At 41.5% G+C, this 12,112-nt stretch overlaps 1 protein-coding gene across 5 annotated transcripts in view; it reads right to left on the bottom strand.

The window, feature by feature from the left end:
• The window catches only part of LOC110490351 (scm-like with four MBT domains protein 2), a 105,761-nt gene extending 95,087 nt beyond the window's left edge, over nucleotides 1-10,674 (bottom strand). For all 5 annotated transcript variants that reach the window (XM_036944690.1, XM_036944687.1, XM_036944689.1 and 2 more), the window contains exons 1-3: nucleotides 10,575-10,674; nucleotides 5,491-5,673; nucleotides 2,249-2,343 (exon numbers count right to left, since the gene is read on the bottom strand). In XM_036944690.1, the coding sequence (XP_036800585.1) occupies nucleotides 2,249-2,343; nucleotides 5,491-5,581 (186 nt within the window). In that variant the 5' untranslated portion in view covers nucleotides 5,582-5,673; nucleotides 10,575-10,674. The remainder of the gene's footprint in view (nucleotides 1-2,248; nucleotides 2,344-5,490; nucleotides 5,674-10,574) is intronic.
• Between the last annotated feature and the right edge of the window lie 1,438 nt (nucleotides 10,675-12,112).

Below are 12,112 nucleotides of genomic sequence, written 5' to 3' on the forward strand. Positions count from 1 at the left end.
CTGTTCTCACTACTACTACTGGCAGTCTAACACTACACCAGGCAAGACTGGGGAGTACTGTAACATATAAGGCAGGGAGGGCTATTCAACTCTTACCCTACGAGGGCCGGAGCCTTCTAGTTTTCTGTTCTACCTGATCAGTAATTGCACCCACCTGGTGTCCCAGGTCTAAATCAGTCCCTTAGAGGGGAACAATGAAAAATGGCAGTGGCACTGGCTTTGAGGTCCAGAGTTGAGTTTGACGGATATAAGATATACATGCCTTTTTCCATCTTTTTCCAACTTCCATGGAGCCTGAGTCATAATCTCTGAGTAATTGTGTGGGTTGTGTTCAGGCTGGCTGGTTTGGTGTGGGTTGGATTAAATGGAATCAATGCTAAATGTCACACAGGAATGTACATGTGTATGACGCCAAAATAGACATACACTGTGTACAGCACATTGGCGAAAGTATTCAGACCCCTTCCCTTTTTCCACATTATGTTAGGTTACAGCCTTATTCTAAAATGGATCAAATAAATAAAAATCCTCATCAATCTACACACCCCATAATGACAGAGCGAAAACATGTTTTTAGATATTGTTGCAAATATATTAAAAATAAAAAAAAACATAAATACCTTATTTTCATAAGTATTCAGACCCTTTGCTATGAGACTCGAAATTGAGCTCAGGTGCATCCTGTTTCCATTGATCATCCTTGAGATGTTTCTACAACTTGATTGGAAGCCATCTGTGTTAAATTCAATTGAGTGGACATAATTTGGAAAGGCACACGACTGTCCACAGTTGACAGTGCATGTCAGAGCAAAAGAAACAAGCCATGAGGTAGAAGGAATTTTCCGTAGAACTCCGACACAGGATTGTGTCGAGGCACAGATCTGGGGAAGGGTACCGAAAAATGTCTGCAGCATTGAGGGTCCCCAAAACACAGTGGCCTCCATCCTTCTTAAATGAAAGAAGTTTGGAACCACCAAGACTCTTCCTAGAGCTGGCCAAACTGAGCAATTGGGTGAGAAGGGCCTTGGTCAGAGAGGTGACCAAGAACCCGATGGTCACTCCGACAGAGCTCCAGAGTTCCTCTGTGGAGATGGAAGAACCTTCCAGAAGGACAATCATCTCTGCAGCACTCCACTAATCAGGCCTTTGTGGTACAGTGGCCGGACGGAAGCCACTCCTCAGTAAAAGGCACCACAGCCCACTTGGAGTTTGCCAAAAGGCACCTAGAGGACATTCAGACCATGAGAAACAAGATTCTCTGGTCTGATGAAACCAAGATTGAACTCTTTGGCCTGAATGCGTCACGTCTAGAGGAAACCTGGCAGCATCCCTCGGTGAAGCATGGTGGTGGCAGCATCATGCTGTGGGGATGTTTTTCAGCGGCAGGGACTGGGAGACTAGTCAGGATGAAGGGAAAGATGAACAGAGCAAAGTACAGAGAGATCCTTGATTTAAACTTGCTGCAGAGCACTCAGGACCTCAGACTGGGGCGAAGGTTCTCCTTCCAACAGGACAATGACCCTAACCACACAGCCAAAACAATGCAGGAGTGGCTTCGGGACAAGTCTCTGAAAGTCCTTGAGTGGCCCAGCCAGAGCAGCACTTGAACCAGATCGAACCTCTCTGTAGAGACCGGAAAATAGCTGTGCAGTGACGCTCCCCATCCAACCTGACAGAGCTTGAGCGGATCTGTGGGGAATGGGAGAAACTCCCCAAATACAGGTGTGCCAAGCTTGTAGCGTCATATCCATGAAGACTTGAGGCTGTAATCGCTGCCAAAGGTGCTTTAACAAAGTACTGAGTAAAGGGTCTGAATACTTATGTAAATGTGGTATTTCCGTTTTTTCTTTGTCATTATGGGGTATAGATTGATGAGAGAAAAAAACGATTTAATCCATTTTAGAATAAGGCTGTAAAGTAACAAAATGTGGAACAAGTCAAGGGGTCTGAATACTTTCCGAATGCACAGATGCAACAATGACGATGCAGGGTATGTCATCTCTGGTATTTGAGTCTCAGTCAACAGCAGTGACTCTGAATAAGTGACTGTGTTTGAGTGTGGTCTTCAGCAAGTAAGTCATGACTGAGCCTGTGAGCCTAACTACACTGTGTTTAACATCATTAGCTAAAGTACATTCTCACTCAAACACACGTTTAAAGGGATTTGCGTGATTGCCACTCATTCAACAACAGTGTTTACAAGATGTTGTGGGGGTTATGGAAATGTAAACGTGTGTTTCTCACTCACATGTTTGAAAGCGGTGTGGGGTGCAGCGGTCGCCCCCGTCTCCTCTAGGTACTCCTCCCAATTAAAGTCGGCCTCTTCCTCCATGGAGTCTGCGTCTGATAGGAAGAAAGTGCCGTCAAACATTTTGACTGCCACCAACCCAGTCACAAAACATTAAAGATCACCATAAAAACAACCATCACACTCAATAATGACATGTTTAATTTCATTAACTAACAGAAACAAAATAATTCAGTCGACATTCATACCGGTTATAGACTAGGGTGATATTGTCTATATGAATGCGGCTGCCACTGTATTGAAGCCCTTGGACACAGTTATTATTTATTGCAGGCGATAGATTCAATACACATCCCTGCATTCTGTATCAAAGTTCGGTTCACACTGAACCCGAATGAACACATAAAATGTTGAAATAAACACTAGCCCTTTAGGCTTTCAGAGGTCCTGTGTGGCTCAGTTGGTAGAACATGGGAGAACATGGGCCTTGCAACACCAGGATTGTGGGTTCGATTCCTGCAGTGGACCAGTATGGGTGAAAAAAGTATGAGCATGTATGCACTCAAATGTATGTAAGTTGCCCTGGATGTGCTAAATCAATACGTGTGAAATGTACAGGCCTACGTCTCTTCGCTAAATCTGCGCTGGAATCTTTTTTCAGTCTATTCCGTTCAAACAACTTGAGCCTATGCGCACGTTGTAATCCAAATTAAAATCTTAATTGGCTCATTTCAAACTGTCCTTTGGTGAGGCGCAGCTGGGAGCTAGTTCTGTACGATGGTGAGTGGTGGGGGTCGATAAACCAGAAATGGGGGATCTCTTCCATCATTGTTTAAATCTCCAGTTTGGGAACATTTTGGCTTCCTCGTAGATTACAACACAGATGGACAGAGAGTTGTGGATAAAGCATTAACAGTATGTCGCCACTGCTCAACGAGAATGGCCTACACATCTGCCAACACCTCAAATATGTTGACACATACGCTGACATCACCCCAGTATACCGGAGCAAGACAGAAGAGCAAAGAAACATAACATCATCTCACCTCACTGGGCCAAAGAAATTACAGGAGTGATAGGTGGACTATGTTTATAATTATTTAGTCTTTGGTTTAGAGCCGCAGGTATGCACCCATTCTCGGTGGTTGAGAACAGAGGGTTTCTGCACCTCGTGAAAGAGCTAGAGCCACGTTACAAAACGTCCCTCTTGCATTAATTTCAGCAAACAGTATCTGCTCTATATATGCAAGCCAAAGCTGTCAATGAATTGGCCAGTGCACACTGTGAAGGCACTTAACAGGTACAGACCATTACATCAACCCGGAATGGTTGATGTCCCATGCTACAGACAAGCCCTCTTCATCAGAGTCACAACTGTGCATCTGGCACTTAAAGAGGCAGTGTCATGGTGCGTTCGTAACCAAGTGGGAAGTGGGAACATATCACATATGACTGGAAACAATCCACTTGAACAGCCCTCCAACTGTTAATTACTAGTGGGAAACTCGTCCATCGTCCCGAGCACCCACTTCTCTGACATGGTGATCTCTGACGTCACCTACTAAGGAAGTGGCCTTTATAACAATATTATCTGCAGTTAAAATAAATCCATTATTGTGATTGTTGAACTCTAATTTCTTGGATATGTAGTTTAATGTGTATAGTGTATTTTTATGAGTATTCCTGTGCTAAACAGGGCTCATCTAGAAAAGAGACCTTGGTCTTAGCATCGACTCCCTGTCAAAATGAAGGTTAAATCAAATTAAAATAAAATGCAATGCAGTGGAGTGGAGAAAAAGCAATGAAACAAGAATAATGTTGTAAGTAAAACAGAATGTTTCCTCAGTCCCAAGCGAAAGAGTCAAGTGGAATACAGTTAGTGTGGAGTGGGGTAAAAAATGTGTACGCCTTCATTCTGCAACGATCAAAGTCACTGTGTAAACAGACACGTCGTAATAAGCATAACATACAGATTTAATGAGACAAGCAGGGTGAGATCTGATCACACACACCAATGTCATTTCTCTAAATCTACGGGGAAGGAACTTTATACAGAACACAGCAGGAACCGGCTGAAATGCAATTCAGTCTCTTTTCAACCATCCAAATGAGGTCACTTGAAAATGTATCTGATCTTTAGTGAGTTTTATGTGTGTGTGTGTTCCAGGTCCTACATCATTCAACTAATATTTCTCCTCAAGGTGAGAACTGTTTAATTTGCCGGTGGGAGACTGTTACTTGGACAAGGTATAATGTGTCTTCTGTGTGTGTGTGTGTGTGTGTGTGTCTTCTGTGTGTGTGTGTGTGTGTGTGTGTGTGTGTGTGGTTTCTCCCCTCTAGGCTGTGTCTCATGGGACTTTGTGTGTGGGACTTAACCTGCACTAATGAGAGGGAAGAAACTACCAGTTGTTGCAGTCGGGGGTTTTCTGAAAATAATCTGCTAGGCTTGCACTTCTCCTTTACACATAGTAGTGTGTGTTTGTGTGTTCACACTCCACATCCCCAGACCTTTACAAAGGCTATAACATCATACCTTCCACTATCCATCTCCACCTGATTCAAAGGGGTCACGTTACGAACGCTGCTTTTAACAAAAAGCAATCTTGTATTTGGGAGTCAGAAAAGCACTTTTTCCTTAAAAATATGTTTATAATTAAGATGTTGTTAGATCAACCGTAGTGTTGAGAAAATGTTCCTAGGTGAGTTGCATTTCCTCTTTCCTGTCCGCCCGACAAAACATTCCTGTTTTCTATTTCTTTTAATCTGAGTTCCACTTTTCCAGTCTGTTCATCTGATAAGAAGCACCTTGTCGGGCTGAACATTACAGAACAAGGAAGTGAACACAGGAAAACAATGACAGAGAGACTAACTATGACTCTAGAGCCAGCTCATACATCCCCACACCACTGACCAGGTAAACTGGACCAGATTCTCTCACAGTTTGACACAGGGGCTGCTGCAGATTCCTGCTGAACAATCAAAACAAAAGAATAGCCCTGCACTACAAGCATTCTGAGACCTCGATAAAGGTCAATAATGGTGTGGCATGTCAAAAGGAATGGGAAAAATTGGAAAATGGCTGCTTTTCAATGCAATCACTGAGCATTTTGAAACCACAACCCCTTGTTGTGATTGTGATACAATGGAGATAAACGGTTGTGCGCTTCACGTGTCATCAAACAATGGCAGACAAAAAATGAGGAAGGGATCGAAGAGTAAAAAGTGTAGGTAAAATCCCTCACCTGAGTACACCCGTTCTTCTCTCCCATTGGTCGGGCTGTGGGATTTCCCCGCGGAGAGGGCCAACGGCCTGTCCTGTGGGCGGGACTGCATCCTGCTCTCTTCCTGGTAACCTTTACCCTTTTACCCTTTGTCCGTCTGTCTTCAGACTCCCCAGTCTTCACTGCATCTCCCTCATTCCTCCACTGTGTCACACAAAGGAGGAGTTAAGTAGGAATGGAGCATTAAAATCCATACCATGTCCATCTAAACTGTAACGAAAGACAATACGGGGCAATTATTTCAGACCATACAGATGAGGAAAAAGAAGAAACCCGCACACTGCTCTTGATAGCGTCACCGCTCTTTAATGAGCTTTACGTGTCTGCCTCAAGGCCTTCGTCAGAGCTTTTGAAAATGTATTAGCACCCTTATGTAGACAGAGCTCCACCCACATCCGTCCCATGCATCAAATGGGGTTGGAGTCGAGGGAAAATAAGTAAGTGTTACCAAATATAACAATGCATTTCATAAATATTAGAATAAAGTGTGTACCACAAACCACAATGAGGACTCACCAAGCAAGTTTTCATAAATCATTGGGTACAGCATGAAAAACATCAGAGTAATCTGAAATGGGGGCATTAATTCATGTTCACATTTACAACATAGCATACATTAGGCATTTCATCATTAAGAACTTAGGAAATAATGTCTGGGGGGGTGACAATCCCAAAACATTCTCTTTTGCTCAGAGTATTATTTTTTATCTCCTCCCCTGTCTGATATCTTAACTTTCTCTATGCCACAAAATCTAAAGGCAGAGATGTCGTTTCTCCTGATTGAACTTTAATGGTCACGAATACTCTGTGAGAGAACGAGCGGTTTTGCCTACACAACAGCCCACTGCACAGAAGCACTGCACAGAAGGAATGGCCTCTGTTCTACTAATGGTATATGTACAGCATAGAATACCTGCTCAGCACAGTGTATTTCGATGTCTCTGCTTGGTACAGTCTGCGAGAGCAATGTGCAGTTTCTGCTGTCGTGGATTTGCATACCTCAGCACAGCTCTTCAGCCACAAGAGATAACCAATCACAGTTGAAATAAGGTAGATGAACAGGACCGACACACGCCACAAAGATCAGCGTTACATAAACCATTACGAAAGAAGAGGTATTTCAAATGACTTAAATCGCTCATACAGGAATCATAACGCTTAGTCATAATTTACTCAGAATTGTGTTTTATCTCAAAGATCTTAGAGAAAAACAAACAAAATGTTTTTCCTATTGTTTTTCCACTCTGTCTCTTTGCCAGATCACATGGTCACAATTGTGATATTTTGGGATGACTGCCATTTCGCTCAGCCTCCGCAATGACTCACTCGAACTGCACGCACTTCCATCAAATGCTCAATTAACACTGATTCATAGAGCAGATTCATACCAATTCCCTTCAATCAAACTAATACACAAAAACAACTCTCTGCAGACTTCGCAAATTTGCCTAAGCATTCAAATCCCCATTCAAAAGAGCAATAGGCAATGCTCTGTGCTTGTCATCATGCGTTTTTATAGCATGAGGAACATCATTGGAAATGCATTTAAATCACCTCGATGCTTAATTGCATAGCTGTGTCCTTTCACAACATGTAATCCTTCTGAATGTGTTCTCTGTCACGCAGGGATCCAAACACACATATATCCATAGCGTAAACAACAAGCTGGTCTAATTGGACTCACATGACGCTGCCCCCTGTCCCTCTCCACTCTGTCTGATAGTCCACATTCTCCGGAACGCAAACATATGATCCATCTACTGACTTCAGTCCAGAAACTATCAGAGATCACAGTCCACAGGGTCCATTAAATAACTCAAATGTAGTATAAACCACAATGTCTCGGACACAATCAGAGAAAATCACAGATGTACATGTAGGTTTACAGGATAAAGAGATCCGGGCAACGTATCTCACAGACAGAGGGTCACTTATCCCAGAAATGTTCTCACTGATTTAAATCGAAAAGGTTCACTATTATAGCATTAAGCCAGGAGGATCTAAGGCTGCGTTTAAACAGGCAGTCCAATTCTGATATATTTTGTTCACTAATTGTTGTTTAAAAACAAAAAACAAAAGCAGCCTAACTAAACCACTAAATTGAAACATATTGGTCCATACTCGTCCCCAGTATCCCAGTGAGCAGCCCAGATTGGATCCTGGGGATTAGGTTGATCTGTGTGTTAATCTGAGACGCAGGTTTTTCCTGGTTAAAACCTCGTCAGATTGAGATGGTGGGGGGGGCGGTGTAATGGGTTAGCTCTGATGAGTCCAGTAGGCACCACACGCCGTCCCTTAGCTGCCTTTCTCTAAAACCCCAACCAGGGCAATAGAAAGATTTAATGGGGAATTAACAGATTAACTAACACTATTTGGGCTGGGTGTGTCCTTCCTCATCTCCCGTCATGTTTTTGTTTGTAGGTATCAAAATTTGACACAATTTATCCTGTTAAGAGTAATGATCTCTCAACGATTTCTACACTTCTGTTTTATCACTCACTATGTAATCTACAATATTACATCCAAAGTGAGATTTCATGATTTGTCAGTATCTATGATGTATTAGTATAATATATCAGTAGAATATCGTGTCTTGTCTCTATGGCTCATCTAGCCTGGTGTGTTCCTTAAACAGCCTGTGATGCTGTGTGAGATCAGCTGACTGAGATATTTAAAAGACTGAAGTGCAAACAACTGCCCCGGGCAGACAGACAGACAGACAGGCCACAATGCACAGAGGTAATGAGAAAACATACCAATGGGCAGCCTACTGCCTACAGCAGCAGTCTTCAGGAAACTTCTCCAGCATCAAGCCATTGTTTGAGTAACATCACACCATAAGGTCTATGTGATTACTTTTTCCATAAACTAAAAAATAATCGAAAATAGATGAAAATGGATGTTGTTTGATCTTATTCCAAATGTCGTGTTGTTTAATAAGATGTCTTTATCTTCTTTGAAGAAAAAACATCCGATGTAGGCCAATCATTAGACAGCCTTTCTGCACGTTGTGTCTGTTATGTTGACTCTTGTGCCACGTGATTCTCATTATCTCTCCTCCAGACATTGAGTCGCTCATGATCGGGTCAAAAGAAGAATATATATATTTTTTAAACTCCTGTGAATCATTCATCCACACACCTCACTGAAGACTCTTAGTGGAGAAAACGAAATTTGGCTTTCTTTACATTGCAATTAATCTAGTCAGCCAGACACTTCCCATGAGCAATTATCCCGGGGATGTGGTTACCCTTTGCCATTATTTCACCTAAAACTACAGCAGACACTTCTGAACTGACGATGTCAAGTCACAGCCTTGACCTAATGACTTAATACATCCGTTTTCCATATCATTGTGTTATGTAAATCACTGTGAAAGATGTGTTAGTAATGTAAGTTGTTATTGGCTAATACAATTATCTGTCTTCACTCACAGAGCAGTGCCAATCCATCAATGTTTCATCTGTTCTTCCATTAGAACCTTACCAGGGACATTTACATACAATGGCATCTGCTACCAAAAGATCGATTATGAACGGCGCTGAGGAGTACATGAATAAAACCATCAATAACCATGCATCCTTGATCATCTTTACCCCTATACCAGATCCCTGGACACTTCATAGGGTTTTACTGTAAAGAGGCGAGATCTTCTCTGTGATGTTGCTTACTTCCATTCCATCTAGGCTACACCAGTACCAAGGCAAAACGATCTCACATGTGACAGCCGCGGAACTACCGTATGTTTTAGGGTTTTATGGCAATACGCCGCCTGAATATGCATGAGTGCGCACATGCACATCACTGTTCATTCGGAAGCGTGGCTTATTTTTATATTCATTATGGAGCCGAATGTAATTCCGAAGAGGGATCATCAGAATAATGTGCAGCTAAACTCCGCTTTTTCTGACCGCCCGCAATAAAAAAATAAAAAAATTAAATGGAAATATGCGCGGTTTAACCCAAGTAGAAACTTCATCATAGAAATTTGGCATAACGTCGGATTGGGAGAATTACCTCGTGCAAATGTACAATCATCAAGATTGGATGTTAAAACCTTGATGGATGATTAAAAAGACAAATGGAACCGTTCATCAGACCATTATTCTATGTCTACTAAATAACGATAAAAAAAAAAGAGATTGTAACTGCTAATGCTGATGAAGTGAAACAGGAAATGTAGCTATGCGTACTGTGCATTCGTGGGATACGGGTGTCGTCGAAGTCCTCTCGGTGCGTTACACAGTCAGTCATTTGTATTTCGCACTTCGCTAATGTACTTTGCTCACAAAGTATTGCAGCGGAAAAAAACTCTAACGTTATTGCTAAGCGTCCACTTCTAATTTAATTCATTAGAGCTTGTTAATGTGCATCAAAAGAAACTAAAACTGGACGGTTAACTGCAGTAATTAATTTTTTTCCTCATTCAAAGATTTTACATGCAGTTTTTTACACACCAAAACCCGCCATGTTGAAAGTGGTTTGACATATTGGCAATGTCCGGTATTTTCCGATGCCTTTGCGCACCTATGTGTGGAAAAAGCATGACACACCTACACGTTTAAACTGTAAATATGAACATTTAAAACGAAGTCAGTGGTGTGAACTTATGAGCATTTCACAATTTTATCGTTTTCAGTAGAAAGCAGACCGTTAGATGGAAATTCATTTATCAGGCTTATTGAAATGTGTTTTTCCTATGCACGGCAAGCATTAAAATAAATGTTTATGTAACCAATTTATTTTGCATCAAGGTTTACATTAAATAAAGAAAAACAATCATACTAACTAAATTTAAAGTGCCACGAAGCGACGTTCTCGCCGCATGTGAAAGCTATAATTACGCACGTAAAAACACTTTGAACAACTTGGCTCCTGAATACGCCAGTATTTCTGTTTCTAGAGAAACAGCCTCGGGTAGGAATGGTTAAAGGTTTTAGCCAGGAAAAACCATTCACGGTAGATATTTCGTCGAGAAAACGACGGCTCTGGATTAGTAACCTACATAAATATTTAAAGAAGCGTCAACCTGTCACCTGTCTTACCTTAATTATGTTTTTTTCGAATCAAATTTGCGAGCCTCTTTCGTTCGGTGGAAGCCAGCGAGCGACGTCTTCCAACTGCACAGCACAGAGCTCGTTCCAATATGGCATCTCACATCTGCGCATGTCCAAAAAATCTTCAGATTATTTTCAAACCAACAATGACCTTTAGTGCAGTTACGAAATTTGTTCAGCCAATTATAAATAGAATGTCGAAGTAGACTACCCACCCCATATTTTAACCCCTCGGTCTTTCATAGCTGAAATACACAACACATAGTTATTGTTACCAGTGTGTTTACACAATGATGAAGCCACCATTTGTACAATTCTGAAACAAGTTTTAAATCTATATTTAACTAGGCAAGTCAGTTAAGAACACATTCTTATTTACAATGACGGCCTACCCCGGTCAAACCCTAACACGGACGACGCAGGGCAGATTGTGTCCGGCCCTATGGGACCCCCAATCACGGCCGGTTGTGATACAGCATGGAATCGAACCAGGGTCTGTAGTGCCGCCTCTAACACTGAGATGCAGTGCCTTAGACCACTGCGCCACTCGGGAGACCAATTCATGATAGATGTAATGATATTTCCGAATAGGTTTTTTATTTTTATTGTCGAGACTAATTGTTTTCATTGTTTAAAAATGGGAATATAGTTAATATCTTCTATTAAGGGTGTTTTTACATGTGAAATATAAGTGTCCAATACACAAATCCCAACAGGAGCCAATAGGCATACTGTATAGTTAAAGATAAAAACCTGTTTAAGCCTGGAGCCAAAAATGCTTGTCTGACAACTATTTGACTTTCAAACCAATTAACCTATGCATGTGCTAACCCCTTTTCTTTCGGTTAATTGTGTGTTTTTCTTAAGAATTATGCTATTTAACATATAATGAAACATAACTCAATGTTCAGTGTGCACGAGAGACAGAATGTCTTACTGATTACAAGGGAATTCAGTGTAACATACTGCACAGAAGTCGTATTCATTTAAAAGACAAGTTAAAATGATATCGGTTTTTCACAGCTCAATTTGTGTTGTTCTTGTAATGTTAGTGCATAATGTCAAAACTGTTTCCACTTGACTGAAAACTGAAAACGTTTATGCACTTTATTAAAACACTTAGAGCAGCCTACATGAGATGAAACCATTGACATTCATTGATAAGCAATGCATTGATAAAAGCGAGTACGCTCATGATCATTCTGTCCGTCAACCAAGCCTTTGTATTCATGGGGTCCAGAAGCAAATGGGGGTATACGGGCCTCATATGGTCCCAGTTCGGCCCATGTCTCCAAAGTCCCAAACTGAAGGCGACTCAGCAAGGCATGAACGTTTTAAGTTTCCATAAATTGAATTGTATTATCAACTATAATATGATCAGGGTATCTTCATGACAATGTAACAAAAGCATCGCATTCAATGGATATTGCATTAGAAGCAGCCCTACTGTCCTGTCACATTTTTGGAATGCCTCATGTACTAAAGTGGCTGTCATCATTTTATTGTTCTCACTAAATGACACATAT

Source organism: Oncorhynchus mykiss, chromosome 15 (assembly GCF_013265735.2).
Source record: "Oncorhynchus mykiss isolate Arlee chromosome 15, USDA_OmykA_1.1, whole genome shotgun sequence".
Taxonomy (NCBI): Eukaryota; Metazoa; Chordata; class Actinopteri; order Salmoniformes; family Salmonidae; genus Oncorhynchus; species Oncorhynchus mykiss.